At 45.6% G+C, this 15119-nt stretch overlaps 2 protein-coding genes across 2 annotated transcripts; one reads left to right on the top strand and one right to left on the bottom strand.

Annotated features, from left to right (window-relative positions):
- Positions 1-1367: 1367 nt before the first annotated feature.
- DEFB136 (defensin beta 136) lies at positions 1368-2029 on the bottom strand. Its single transcript, XM_004087954.1, has 2 exons — positions 1975-2029; positions 1368-1549 (listed from the first exon to the last, which is right to left on the bottom strand). The coding sequence occupies exons 1-2, from the start codon at positions 2027-2029 to the stop codon at positions 1368-1370; spliced, it is 237 nt and encodes a 78-aa protein (XP_004088002.1).
- A 10823-nt stretch (positions 2030-12852) lies between these two features.
- On the top strand, positions 12853-15119 carry DEFB135 (defensin beta 135). The gene is made up of 2 exons (XM_003271448.1): positions 12853-12916; positions 14950-15119. The coding sequence occupies exons 1-2, from the start codon at positions 12853-12855 to the stop codon at positions 15117-15119; spliced, it is 234 nt and encodes a 77-aa protein (XP_003271496.1).

The following is a 15119-nucleotide window of genomic DNA, read 5'->3' as shown; positions in this document are numbered from 1 at the left end:
CGGAGGCTCGCCTCGTGGACCATGATGATCTGTGGTTTTTCTTCTTTGCTGGAATTTGGGTGATTGATGTTGACGCTGGGCTCAGAGCAGTCAGCTCACCCCTGCTGAGCATTCAGTGCAGATTTTGAGAGTGTGCCTGCTAGGCACGTTCATGGAGAAGGGAGATCCTGAAACTCAGCTACCCTTCTCTTTTCTTAGTAGAGAATGAGGAGGGTCTCAATGCAGACCCGAGGCCTCTGCCTCCAGGTGGGAACCCCGGAGTGGATGGTGAGGACGTACTGTTGGACAGTGCTGCCTTCAGACAGCTCTGCAGGTTTGGAATGGGTGTATTGTCCAGTGTGTCACTGCAGTGCTGAAAGTAGCATGTTCGGTGTGTGGGATTTTAGGGTGACACTGATTGAGACTCATGAAAGCCACTGAGTACAGAGCCATGAAAGCAACTTGGCAACCAGAAGCATGATGGCTTTAAACCACAGGATGAGCGTTGAGGGTCTTGCCATTCGGTGGGTCTAGTTGGATTCTTGCCTCCTCATTGGAACCACAATCTAGCTTGATTCCCATACTTACTAACGGAGAGGTGGTGCAACTTTACACTCAAGAAACTGCGTGCAGACTCTCTGGGTTCAAACCTGGGACTAACTCTTGTTGTGTGACCTTGGAAAATATTCTTCATCTGCAAAATGGGAGAAATTGTAGATTTTATCGTGTGGAGTAAATTCCCTAATAGATGTAAACCACTCAAATGTGTGACTGGTGCGTGGTTAGCTCTTGTGTCTATGCCCAGAATATATCGTCGCTTGGGCCTGTGAACTTGTATTAATCAATACAATTTGAATTATTATTACTATTTTTTGAGATGGAATCTCACTCTGTTGTCCAGGCTGGAGTCCACTGTCGTGATCTCATCTCATTACAACCTCTGTCTCTCGGGTTCAAGCAATTCTCCTGCCTCAGTCTCCTGAGTAGCTGGGATTACAGGTGCCCACCACCACACCCGGCAGATTTTTGTATTTTTAGTAGAGATGAGGTTTCACCATGTTGGCCAGGCTGGTCACAAACTCCTGACCTCAAGTGATCCACTCACTGTAGCCTCCCAAAGTGTTGGGATTAAAGGCGGGCGGGCGTGAGCCACTGTGCCTGGCCTGAATTTGAATTTGAAATAGGAATGAGTGATTTGAGATGGGAGGGTAGGAAAAATAATAGGGGATGCATTTCATGGCAGTGGTCCCTTTACAAAATGCTTCTGGAATTTTGCCAGTAAATTTTCAGAATCTGGTCCTCTGTTGCTGCCCACGGCTCACTTACGAGCTCTAAGATCCTTACACACAGATTACGAGTCTAGTACTTTGAGCCATTCACTTATCATTTTAATGAAACCATGGATCTTTGGCTTGCGGGGGTTGAAAATGTGTCATATTTTTACAGCAAGACAGAATATTGTGGCAGAATGCAATCCACCTGTATCCTGGTGGACACCCGAAGAAACATATGGCTTTCTGGCTAGTACAGGTGCGAACTTTGACTCCATCATTCCCAAACATACCTTTTCCTGAAGTGGGGAGAGACCACAGAAAAGAAAAATCAATCTTCATGAGGCTGGGAGGAATCCTAGGCTTGCCATCACCTCCTGGTGGATGGCTTGTTAGTTGTGATTTACCTCACCTCTTATCACATCTGAGCAAGGCAGATGAATCTCAGGGTAGCCAGAGGCATTGGAGGGGAGATAGGAATCTGGGTGGCTGCATGATCTGTGTGCACAATGACATCCACCCCCCTCCCCAGTGCCCTGGCAGATCTTTCAGCTGCAGCAACAGCAGAGCAGGGCAGGAGCTGGGGTCTGCTCACCATGCCCCTAACGTGCTGGCCCGTCGGATATCGGTGTCCTGTTGCTGGGCTTATAGTTAGAGGGTTTTTAAGCATCTCAATCTTTGGGAACCCCCACTTTTATGTTCAGACCCACACCCACTGTCTTACCGGAAGGCAGAAAGATTGCCAGGAAGAAGAGTAATGCAGAAAGATAGAGGTTCATGGCCGAAGAGGGCACAGAGCTGGAACTCCCAGTGGTGGCTGCCTGAGAGGCTGCTTTATAGAGCAGGGCTGGGCTGGGTGGGGCTGGACGCTGGCCTCACTCTTCCTGGAGGGGCAGACTGAGGACATCACAGGGTACTGCAGAATTCAAGGAAGAAAAGGCCCTGGGGCATTCAGTGCTACCTCCTTTTCTACAAACCGCTGGAAAAGAAGAGACTCAGCTAAGGCTGTCATGTTTCCTGACAGCAGAACAGGAGAAAAGACCAGGATCCCCATGCCTAGGCCTGAGCACTTTCCCTCTCCCTTCAAATGTACTTTGATATAAACATGACCGTGAAAATGTCTGCTCTGTCTCTCCTTTCCTCTGGAGCACCACTGAAAGCTCAGGGGCGCAGAGAAAGGGTGTTAGGTAACACAGGCTGAATTTAAGCCTGGAAAGACAGTTCCAACACGTGGAGTCTCTCAATGTGTCAACCAGTGGCCTGACCAAGACAAAGTAGGGGCTCAGAACTAGTGGAGACGGGACAGCTTCCTTGTCTGGCGGCTGACTTACTGAAGGCAGATACTGAAAAAAAAAAAAAAAAAAAAAAAAAAGTCCTGGAAAAGTTCACTGATGGACTTTGTTCTCCAGATAGCTGATATGAAATGTTGGCTAGGATTAGGAGACTCTGAAGGTTCTAGGAGAGATTTGTTTTTTGGAGTTGAGGAGTTGAAACTCTCCCTTAGAAGAGTCGGTTCAGTGCCGTGTTCAAGGTTGGACGCACAGTGTCCAGAGGGGAGCCAGACAGGGCTTCTCTGGAGCGACAGAGACTCAGCCCTGGGGAAGGGCCCTTAGGCCTGTCTCTCCTGGGGTAATGAGGGATGTCTGAGAGTGAAGATGATGCTAACTTTGATTTTGTTCTGACCCTTAAGGCAGGCTTGTACCCAGGCAGCCCGCGACCACAGGGCGGTGAGTGTGTGGTGTGGCAGTGGAGCATGGCGTTCCTGGCTACACTCTGCTTTGCAGGGCTACACCCTCAGATGCATTATTTAGCATCTCAGCCTCAAGATCTCCTTCTCAAAAAGTGCATTGGAAGGTTTTGCGTGTTTTTTTTTGAGGATGAAATGAGATACAGCTTATAAAATGCTTTGCACGCACACTGCCATACTGTAGCTACTCATTATTATTATTATTATTATTATTATTATTATTATTTGAGACAGAGTCTCGCTCATCACCCAGGCTGGAGTGCAGTGGCCCAAACTCGGCTTACTGCAACCTCCACCTCCTGGTTTCGAACGATTCTCCTGCCTCAGCCTCCAAAGTAGCTGGGACTATAGGTGCCCGCCACCACACCTGGCTGATTTTTGTATTTTTAGTAGAGTTGGGGTTTCGCCATGTTGGCCAGGCTGGTCTGGAACTCCTGACCTCAGGAGATCCACTTGCCTCAGCCTCCCAAAGTGCTGGGATTACAGGCATGAGCCACCCCACCCGGCCAATACAGTAAGCACACCTGTTCTTAATATTCTGGTTCTTGCTTACTTACCTTTCCCTACTCCCAGGTTATAAAACTATTTCCTATATTATCTTTCTTTTTTCTTTATTATTTTTCTTTCTCATTTAGCTCTATAACTACCTGTGATGATTTCTGTGTATGGTGTAAATTAGGGGTTCTATTTAGTTTTCTTTTCCCCTTTGGAAAACCAATTGTTTCAAGTCCAAAAATTATTGAAAAATTGTTGTTTCTCTACTGTCTAGCTGTGCCACCTTTGTTTTAAATCAGTCTCCACATATGCGTGAGTCTGATGCTGGCAAACTTAATCTGTTCTATTGTTCTATTTGTCTATACTTGCACTAATGCCATGCTGTCTTACTGCTATAGCTTTATAATAAGTTAATAAACTTTTAAATAAGATCTATCTATTATCTATCTATCTATCTATCTATCTATCTATCTATCTATCTATCCTTCTATGTATTTGTGAGTCTGTCTCCAACAGAGCCAAATCTTCCCACTTGTCTTTCTTTTGTGTGTGAGTGTCTTGGCTATTTTTGGTTCTTTTCATTTCCATACAGATTTTAGAATCAGATGGTCAAGTTCTCCCAAACAACAGTTCATTATGCTGTTAGTCTTGATTTTTCTCTTTTGTGATGTACAACATCCTGAATGCCTGTGGGCTGTTGTATTTGTGGATTGACTACATCTTGTATTCATGCTGTAATGAACACTACACGAAATAAAGTTGGAAAAGATTCTGCTTCCTAGAGAACAGTAAAATCCCAAGGACCTGTCTCCCCATCCCATGAATCCCAGAAGATACCAGTGGGTACACAGAGCTCCTATACCTTAAATTCCCTGGTTAATCTCTGGGGCTTAGGGAGCCTGGAAGTGGAGAAGGGTAGTGTCCGGGGCTCTGACCCAGAGCTCCAAGTTTCATGACAGAACATAGTCACACAAGGCAGATGATTTAAAGATGACTCACTGCATTTTCCTAGACAACCATCCTTTTAGAGGATCTTTGTCCTAATACCCAGCCCATCCCTAGAGAGTTCTTGAAGATGCCAGCCTTACTGAAGGACAGGGATACATTCCCATGGCCCTGCTTAAGTCACGCCTATCACTTCAGGTGGAATCACTTATGTCAAAAGGAAGATCAGACTCCGTGCAAAGAGGTAGCATCTCATGTCTGATGAGGGGATCCCAGAGCCTATATTTCCAGAAGGAGATGGGGACACCTCTCCCATTGATCTGGATAATTTCCAGAAGGAGGTGGGGACACCCCTCCATTGATCTGGGGGGTGATTGGGGCTGTAGAGTGGCTTTACTTTGCCATATAGAACTGATGGGAGAACCGAGGGAAGTTATAGGGTGAAAGTAAGAATGACTTCCTATATTGCTTCCCACTACTTAAAAACTGGGGGATTTCAACCCAGAAGACTAAAGGGCCTGAGCATAACATTCCTCTGGTTCTTCAGGCTGCTGGCAAAGCTGGACTTAAATTCTGGCTCTTCTGAGGCTTGCTTCAGGTATCTCCACTCATTCACCATGTTCCTCTAACTGTATATTGGGGTAGGACTTAGAGTGACCGTTAAAGCTCTGAGAGATGGCTTCAGACCAACACCCAAGCCCAAACCGAAGCTGGAAGAGTCCGTCTGGTTTCGTATACCAGCTAATTAGACATGAGATTAGTAAAGGAATTACTTTCTGCACCTGGAACGGTTCAGAGAGAAAAATAAGATCTGGTTGTCCCAAGTGATCAAGAAACGCACCAGACTGGAAGGGACTGTGTAACCAGGTGAATCAATTTACTACCTTTAGTAGGAATTGACTGTGTTTGATTCTTGGTGCATGCAGCAGTATAGTCTCCGCATGATTTCTTTGGCTGTGAATAGCATCAGTGGTATCTGTAATTTCCTCAGTGGCTTGGCTGCAGTTGCTAATGGAAGCTATGGTGAGGCTTTGCTGGGGATAGGGATGCCAGGTTGGCCAGTCCTCAAGCCCTTGTGGTGACAACGATGGACCACGCATACTTGACCTTGGGTCACTGCGTGGTGTATGTGGGCACCAGGTGGGCCAACTCCAGGCAGATTTCTTGGTATTGGCAGTGGCAGTGGAGGGCTGGATGGGCGGGTAGGTTCTCAGGTCCCTTGGCAGCATGAATGGTGTGAGTGAGGGTAGCAGTGGTGCAGGATAACACTCAGGCTCCCAGGTGCACTTCATAATGTTAGTGGTGGCTATGATGGGCTTGGCAGGCTAGTCTCTAGGCTCCTAAGCAACACATGTGGGTGGCTGTGGTTGGTGGTGTTGGCAGCAGGCTAGGTGGGCGCATCTTCAGGTCCCTAGGAGGAGTATACAAAGGCCAGAGATGGTGGAATGGTTTGGGTAATTCCTAGTCCTCAGATGGGGTGCTCAGTATCTGGGGGCATAATATCAAGGCCTTGGTGGTGTGCAGGAGTATAGGCTGTAGTAGGTGGGGCTGAGCGATCTGTGGTGGTGAGTGGAGAGTCTGACCTCCGAGGTTGTGCTAGAGCACAGCAATCCTGCTGCTGGTATGGGTAAGGTTGCTATCAACAGTCCCTTGCAAGGAGCTCTCAGGCTCTGGGAGTTCACACTTCATTTCCAGCAGTAGCAGTAGCTGCCATGGTGTATATGGGGAGGGAGCCTGTATTCAGAACACACACGAAACCACACAGGATGTGCTTTTGATAGGGATGAGGTTGGTGATCACAGCCCTAAGCAGAAAATTCTCAGGCTCTGAGCAGTGCTTGCTTCAGCTCCTGGCTGCAGTGTTGTTCAGGGCAGCGGAGGGATCTTGCCTTCTGCATGTGAGCTCAAGCACAAAGGCCTTACTACTGGTCAGGGAGTGGTCACTATTTACAGACCCAGACAAGCAGCTCCTGGGTTCACTCACATAGGCTGCCAGCAGCAGCAGCAGCAGCTGTAGTGTTGCGCATGGGAGTACAGGAAGAGACCCCACCTTCTGTGTATGGGCTTGAGCACAGGGGCTGTGCTGCTAGTGACGGCAGGGTGTTATTCACAGGCCCAGAGAGGCAGCTCTCAGGCCAACTTGTTTTGACTCTGGCAGTACCAGCAGCTGCTGCAGTGGCCTAGGGGGTGAGCCCAAGCATAGACGTCATTCTACCGGTGGGGGCAGGTTTGTTTCTCACAGTCCCAGACAGGAGCTATCAGGCTCTGGAAAGCTCACAGTAGGGCTCCCTTTGTCCCTGCAAGAGTCTTCTGGGTGCACTGCACCATCCTTTCCCCAGGGAGTAGTACTCCACTTGGGCTAGAGTGCTGGGGACTCTGTAGCACCACTAGGTTCAGCCAGTGCCGAGCCACTGCAGCCATCTGGGTGGACATCAGGGGATGTCAGTGGGGGTTCTCCTCTGTGAAGATGTGGGGCCTGTTGGTTCCCAGGACAGGATTCAGTCTGGCGGAGGCTGGGCTCTTGCAATAGCACTGTGCTGCAGCCGCTTAGATCTCAGGGGATGTGTATAACTCAACATGACTTCCCTGTGTGGAGCAATGCCCTTGAGAGGTATCCTATCACCACCCACGCTAATCTCAGGGCCCACGTGGGAAAAAAGCCCTCCTGTTGCTAGGGTTACAGTAGTCTGAGATGGAGATGTGAACCACTGAGAGGCTCTCACTTACCTTTTCCCAGCAAATGGGAGCCACTGCAGTCTCGTAGCCAACACACATCCTTCTCCTTCTTTGCCTCCAGTGTTTCCTGTGACTTCTCTGTTGAACTCTGGAGTTTTCTCATAGGTGTTCTATCCTAGGTGTAATTCACAATTTTGGTTCTTTTTTTCTGGAGAGGGAGAGTATCCCATGTCTTTACTCAGGCTTCTTGACAAAATGAAACTTTGTACTCTTTGACCAATATCTCCCCTCTCTGCGCTCCTGTCCCTAGCCTCTGGTAACCACCATTCTTCTCCCTGCTTCTGAGTTTGTCTTTTCTAGATTCCACATGTAAGTAAGATTATGCAGTATTTGTCTTTCTGTGCTTGACTTATTTCACTTAGCATAATGTCATTAAGCGTGTTTTAATGCTGTGCTTAGGAGTTTAAGCTGGGGGAATCAAGTCCACACTTGTTTAATATGGGTTTATGGCGTTGTAAAATTAAAGTCATGGAGACCCATTACAAGGCTTTATGACTCCAAGATCAAGTGAGAAGTAAAGTAAGAGTATTGGCAGTAGCGTAAAAAGGAGAATATTCATCTCAAGAGCAATACGAAATAAATAAACACTTGATTTTTATTATCTGTGAAATTTAGAAAGAGAAAGGTAGATAGGATAATTTGCAGGCTTCTGATTTAAGTTTGTGGGTTCAGTGGTGAAGTTCACTGGAAACACCAGAGTTTTTGGAAGGAAGGATGAGAAGACGATGAGTAATGTTTTGGATAGGTTGAGTTTGAGCTTCCTGTAGGATGTCTAGGTGGAGCAGCCAAGTAGACAGTTGAGAAGTTTAAAAGAGGAACTGAGATTGCATATATACATTTTAGAATCAATAGTCAAAGCGTCATAAAAATGGATGAATTCGACAAGAAAGATTCAGAAGAGTAAGAAGAAAATAAGATTGAGGAACAAATCTCACATCAGCATTTATGGCAAGAAAAGCGGAGGTAGAATTGTAGGAAAGACTGTGACAATGTGCCTGAAAGATACAAAGCAATCCAGGAAGATTGTGATGTGATACAGAACAAGAACATCATCCATCTTAAGAAGCAAATACTTGGAGAGGATGCTGATATGGTTTGGCTATGTCCCTACCTAAAACTCACCTTGAATTGTAATAGTCCTGACATGTCAAGGGTGGGGCCGGGTGGAAGCCATCCTGACGGGTTTTCCACAGGGCAAATGCATAAATCAATTTCAGTTTTATAAAAGGTCATTTTGGTTACCAAGTGGAGGATAAATGGTAAATATCTAAAAATGATATGGGAGCCATTTAAGAGGCCATTTACTGAGTTTGGTGACAGAGGTGATGGCATGGACGCAGTGGCAGCAGTGGAGATGGAAATGGGCGAGTGTGAATCGTATGCTGAAGGCAGAACTGGGAACGTTTGATGAGCAATTCAATGTGGACAGGGTGAGGGAAAGGCGATGTCCGGATCATGTCAGGTATTGTTCTGGAAAAGGTATGGGGCTGGAAGGAGATTGTGAAGTGGGGTTTACTTGTCCCCTGGTGTGTGGAGCCTCCAGATTTGTTCTTTTTGCTTAGTCTTGCTATAGCTATGTGGGCTCTTTTTTGGTTCCATATACATTTTAGTATTGCTTTTTCTAGCTCCATGAAGAATGATGGTGGCATTTTGATGGGAATTGTGTGCAAAGTTAAGTGAATTTAAATTTTCTGACATCAATTTTCTCTGTGAAATAGGAAGCCACAGGTTCTGCTGAGAGTAGGATGGGGGTGGGGAGTGATGAGGGCAAATAGCATCTGAGGTTGACTAGAATGTATAAAAAAAAGAACAACCAAATTTCTAAACTCAGCTTTCCTGTGGAGTCGTGTGATGTGTTCTAGTGGCTTTCAAAAGCCTGAGAGCAGAAGCAGTCTATAGATGGCTTTTCTTCTGGGTAATTGTGGTGAAAGAAAAATGAAGAATTATTAGTGTTCTAGAAAAAGAGTTGGTTGCTTTGATGTCATTTGGGTCATAGAGATTACTCAGGAAGATCATAGATTAACACTTGTTAGGGGTTGAATTTTAACCTCACAAAAGATATTGAAGTACTAACCTTCATCACCTGTGAATGCAACCTTAGTTGAAAACAGGGTTTTTACATAGATCAAGTTAAGATGAGGTCATGAGGGTGAACTCTAATCCAATATGACTATGTCCTTATAAGAAGGGCAAAGTTGGACGCAGACACAGATATACACAGAGGGAAGATGGTGTGAAGTCACAGGAGAATACCACCCAGAACGAAGGAATGCAGTGGCTATCAGAAGCCAGGAGTCCTGGAACAGTTCCTTTCCTGACAGCCCTCTGAAGGAATCAACCCTGCCAACAACATGATCTCAGACTTCTAACCTCCAAAACGATGAGAAAACACATTTCTGCTGTTTAAGCCACTCGGCTTGTAGTACTTTGTTATGGCAGTCCTAGAAAACTCACATTTTTTTTAACAAAAAAATTGGATTTTGTTGATCTGATATCACATATATGTGAGAACAGGGTCCATGCTGTTATTGAGCTTGTAGTCAAGTGGAGGAAGCCAATGTCGAAGAAAAACAAATGCACAAATATAAAATTCTAATATTCTACCTGCTCAGGATGAGAAATTGTCCTTTGAGAGAGATTTGCAAGAGAGAGCCTAATTTTTATTGAGTTTCTTCCGTTCTGTGGAACAGACAGATAGTGTCCCTCTAAATGAGACTAAATGTTAGGTGAGGATGAGAAGGTGAGTTGTACAGATTTCCAGGCTGTGCAAACAGCACATGTGAAAGCTTTGAGGTCGACATGTTTGAGAATAGTGAAGGCCAGTATGGTGCAATGCAGTGAGAGACAGAACAAATGAAAGGACTTGGGTGGGGGGATAAGCCAGGGGCCAGGCCAGTATCCACACTTTAACCCAAAAGGAAGCCATCCTGAAGAGTTTTCCACAGGGCACGTGCATGAATCAATTTCAGTTTTTATGAAAAGGTCATTTTGGTTACCAAGTGGAGGATAAATTGGATAAATGGTAAATATTTAAAAATGATATGGGAGCCATTTAAGAGGCCATTTACTGAGTTTAGTGACAGACAGTGATGGCATGGACATAGTGGCAGCAGTGGAGACAGAAATGGGCTAGTGTGAACTGTATGTTAGAGGCAGAACTCGGAATGTCGATGAGCAATTAAGTGTGGACAGGGTGAGGGAAAGGCAGTGTCAGGATCATGTCAGGTATCGTTCAGGAGATTGTGAAGTGGGGCTTACTTGTCCTTGGTGTGTGGAGCCTGGGTCAATGAACAGCTTCCAGTCACCAAGGCTGCCAGGAAGCAGTGTCCTTAGAGAAGAACCTAGCATTTTGCCAAGACACAGAGACGGAAGAGTGTTCTTGGGGAAGACATAAAGTAGAAGGTATGTTTATAGTAGAACTGTGGTTCTGGATGGCACAGTGGGAAGGGTTGAGTTGGAGACAGAGGGAGTTGCTTGGAGAACAGAAGATCAGGACCATGGCAGCTGAGAGATTGCAAATCAGGCTGTGCCTAATGCTGCAGGTTGGAAAGGGGGTCTCAGGAGAGTCCCTTAGAGCATTTGTGCTTGCTTGATCTTTTTTCTTTGTGCTCCTCAAAAATCAGGTCCTCTATTCTTTCTCTGTTTACTGATTTTCTGCTCTACAGTTCTTTATGAGTCTTTCACAGATGTGCAATCTCAACCACATCACAAACATCCTGAAGTTGGAAAACAAGACTCCATTGAAGTGGCATATATTTGATGCATTCTTGTGAATAAAACAAGGACAGAGAGAGGGAAGCGTGTGTTCCTAGTCCTGGCTATTTCACTCTCTAGCTGGAGAAGCAACATCTCTAGTTTTATTTCTTTAAATAGAGAAGGGGGTCTCACTATGTTGCCCATGATGATCTTGAACGCCTGGGCTCAAGCGATATTCTCACCTCAGCCTCCCAAAATCCTGGGATTACAGGCACATGCCACCACACCTGGCCAATATCTATAGTTTTAAATGTCTTCTTCCGTTACATGGGTCTAACAGTTCCTTAAATATATGTTCTATAAAGGACTGTCCTTAAGAGTTACTTCATTTGGCCTTGGAACAAGCCTTCCTGATAGGTGGGACTGATGGAGTACAACCTTTTTTATCTTTTGAGTCAGAGTCTCACTGTGTCACCCAGGCTCGAGTGCAGTGGTACAATCATGGCTCACTGCAGCCTTGACCTCCTGGGTTCAGGTGATTCTCCCACCTCAGCCTCCTGAGTAGCTAGGACTACAGGTGCTCACTATCATGCCTGGCTAATTTTTGTATTTTTTGTAGAGACGGGGTTTCGCCATGTTGCCCAGGCTGGTCTTGAACTCCTGAGCTCAAGCAATCCACCCTCCTCGGCCTCCCAAAACGTTAGAATTACAGGCATGAGCAACTGCACCCGGCCAGGTCTACAACCTTCTTTACAAGTGAGAAAACTGATGGTCAGTGAGGTAAAAATTAAGTGCTTTATTAAAAGCTTGTCAAGCTACTGCATGCAGAGTCCAGACCAGAAAGACCTTCTAATTCTGGGTTTTGTGTTCTTCATACAGTGTCAGTAAAGTTGTTGAAAAACTTAAAACACTTCAAAAACTGTCAAACACTGTCGACTTTAGTCCCTCCATAGTCATAAATTCTTTGTATGCCCCCCATTACCCGGCACACAGCATATGCTCAATGGGGAGCCATAGACTCAGTGTTTTTCCCCGGGTCATGTTGCGGGTGTTATGGGGACTTGCTTTTCCATGCTGTTTTTGAGGAGCTCTTATTTTCCTAAAGACATTGCAGCTATACCAGCATTGGGCAAGGCCATACTTCAGTACTTCTGTATATAGGAGTCAGGGTAGCCTGCTTATAAGTCGTGTTGCTACAATTTAGGATCTATGTGAGCTTGGGAAAGTCATTTCTTCTACCTGAGACTCTTTATTTTTGTTTTTAAAATGGAGAGAATCATGCCTACCTGGATTTCGTGTGTGTGTAAGGTTGAAAAAAAAAAAAACTCTTTGTCAACTATATAAGGCAGCCTTATGGTTCTCTGCACACTATAGGCATTTGTTTTTTGTTTTTGTTTTTTTTTTTGAGACGGAGTCTAGCTCTGTCACCCAGGCTGGAGTGCAGTGGTGCAGTCTCGGCTCACTGCAAGCTCCGCCTCCCAGGTTCACGCCATTCTCCTGCCTCAGCCTCTCCGAGTACCTGGGACTACAGGCGCCCGCCACCACGCCCGGCTAATTTTTTGTATTTTTAGTAGAGACGGGGTTTCACCGTGGTCTCGATCTCCTGACCTCGTGATCCCCCCGCCTCGGCCTCCCAAAGTGCTGGGATTACAAGCGTGAGCCACCGCGCCCGGCAACTATAGGCATTTGTTAAGTGGATGTACAATGAAGATACACAGACACCTACACAGCACCCTAGCAGGGCCTAGAATAGGGCTGCCTACACAGTGTTCATGCAGTTGCTAGCATGCATGTGGCACCCAGGAAGTGTGCTTTAATGAAGGGATGCCATGTTCAAACAGACATTTTGCTGATTGGATTGCTCAGTGGAGCAGGCAGATGTTCTTGTTCCAAAAGGTTCACTAGCCATGCAGCTCCCCATCTCTTCAAAGCTGCATAGAGAGTGACTCTCCCGTGCATCGCAGCTGCTTCTTTGCTGATTGATATGGCCACAAGGAGTGTCCTCTTGGCCCTTGTGGTCCTCGACTTACTCTTCTATGTTCCACCAGGTAAAATGCAGTCCCCTCTTTATAGAATTAGGAATAGTAAAGGGAAAAAAGGTGTGAGGTTCTACAAGAGCGAGAATAAGGCAGGACTTGGACAAAGGAAGCTGCAACAGGGAGGAAGGTGAGCAGAGATGGACATGCTGGGCTGGTCCAGAGAATAGAGAAAAGATGCAAAGGACATAGAACAGGAGGTGGCTCTCTTCGGAAAAGAAACTGGTTATGGATTTTGGTTTGGGGAGTTGGTAAAGTTTGAGGGGAAGGCTGGACTGTTGGTACTGGTAGAAGTAGGGCAGAGCAAAAAGATGAGATTTTCAAAGAACAGGGAGGACTTGGGGATGAGAAGGAGATTGTTCTTTGAGGACTCTTAGAACTTGCTTTCCACAGTCAGCCACCCATGTTATTTTTCACTCATTTAGAAGCCAAGGGAAATTTTATGCTGAGCAGAATCCACAGACACAGCTGGTTAAGATGTATTACACTAACTTATAGGATGATGAGGTCCTATGAAACATCAGTTTGAGAGGTCAGAATTTACATTCTCTGGACAGAAGCCAGGAACTTGGTGATAATGAGAAGAGTCTATTTCAGTCACTAAAGTGGAGGTTCTCAAAACTGTTTTGCTTGTGGTTTTCTGGGGTCAGCAGAGAGCCCCTATGCTTTGCCTCAAACCTTCATATGTAAAGTCTATCACTCAAGGACCAAGTGTGAAGTGTTTAAGAGACAGATATGAGGCTGGGTGCGGTGGCTCACGTCTGCAATCCAAGCACTTTGGGAGGTTGAGTTGAGTGGATCACCTGAGGTCAGGAGTTCGAGACCAGTCTAGCCAATATGGTGAAACTCTGTCTCTACTAAAAATACAAAATTAGCCAGGCATGGTGGCGCATGCCTTTCCCAGCTACTTGGGAAGCTGAGACAAGAGGATCACTTGAACCCGGGAGGGGAGGTTGCAGTGAGCTGAGATGGTGCCATTGCACTCCAGCTTGGGCAACAAGAGTGAAACTCCATCTCAAAAAAAAAAAAAAAAAAGAAAAAGAAAATAAATACAGATACGAATGAGGACCATGCTGAGATGATGGCTGATGTCCTGCATGGTGGGACCTCTGGACACTTTGCAATGTGTCTCTGCTGGACTCCTTTGTCCCCAGAAAGGTGCCTGAGGTCTAGTGAGCACACGGTGGGCAAGTTTGCATGCTAATGGCCCTTGACCATACCATATTGATTATTTTCACACCACAAAGGTTCAATCCATGGACTCATGGGGGCACCTGGGTGGAGAAACTGATAAGACTTAGCATGCAAGAGCAGATGATTCAGTAGGGGCAACTCAGGGCCGCCCTTACCCTCTTAAACTGCCTTCCTATTACCCCTCCTCCACCTTCTGGTTTCCAGAGGCTCCAAGTTCTTAAGGTGTAGAAAAATTACTAGCAATAAAATCCTATATTTGTCTCAGGTATTTCAAATCATTTCACACTCATTCTCCCATGGGTGCAAAGTACCCATGGGAGAATGGGTACTTCTTAAGTACCTTGTGATTAAGCACTTGACAAAAAGTCATGCAGAATGTTATTGGGGAATACAGGGGTAGAACTGTAGGCTTCTAAAATTCCAGTTCAGTGATCTTTCTTTCTTTATGCTGACACTTTGATAATCACAAACTGCCTCAGGTAGCTATTCCAGACCCTGCATGCCTCCTGGTATGGGACCTCTGCAGACTCCTGGGATGACTTTGGTGTCTAAATATACTTTCTGAAGCAAATAGTCTCAAGCTGAATGTGCTGGGTCCTGTTAACTCCACATAGTTGATCAGTAATTCATATAACTAATTGTGGATTCATATAATGGCTTATAATAGGGCCCCTGGAAAACAAGGTAAGAGCAACTGAAAAGGGGCGTCCAGCTATAAAATGTCTTGAGTATCTTTGATCGTGTCTAATTCATTATTAAAAAGTGAAAAGTATGGTCTGAGGTCTAATTTTATCCATGACAACATGGCACTTCAGGACACTAACTGCATTAACCTTTGTTTCTCTTGGCAGGTAGAAGTGGACCCAATGCCTACATACAAAAAATCTTTGCTTCATGTTGGCGACTGCACGGTACTTGCCGGCCAAAATGTTTAAAAAAGGAACAATATCATATTTTGTGTGATACTACACGTTTGTGCTGTGTAAACCCCAAACATTTACCTATACTGACTGGGAAATAG

The sequence above is a fragment of the Nomascus leucogenys genome, chromosome 4 (genome assembly GCF_006542625.1).
Source record: "Nomascus leucogenys isolate Asia chromosome 4, Asia_NLE_v1, whole genome shotgun sequence".
Classification (NCBI taxonomy): Eukaryota; Metazoa; Chordata; class Mammalia; order Primates; family Hylobatidae; genus Nomascus; species Nomascus leucogenys.
This window is presented reverse-complemented; position numbering and strand designations above follow the sequence as displayed.

Excerpts from the sequence above, each read along its gene's own strand:
- DEFB136 (XM_004087954.1), bottom strand. The coding sequence starts at position 2,029 with ATGAACCTCTATCTTTCTGCATTACTCTTCTTCCTGGCAATCTTTCTG. Across the intron at positions 1,550-1,974 it reads GGCAATCTTTCTGCCTTCCG|GAAAAGGTATGTTTGGGAAT; the intron begins GTAAGACAGTGG and ends TCCCCACTTCAG.
- DEFB135 (XM_003271448.1), top strand. The coding sequence starts at position 12,853 with ATGGCCACAAGGAGTGTCCTCTTGGCCCTTGTGGTCCTCGACTTACTC. Across the intron at positions 12,917-14,949 it reads ACTCTTCTATGTTCCACCAG|GTAGAAGTGGACCCAATGCC; the intron begins GTAAAATGCAGT and ends TTCTCTTGGCAG.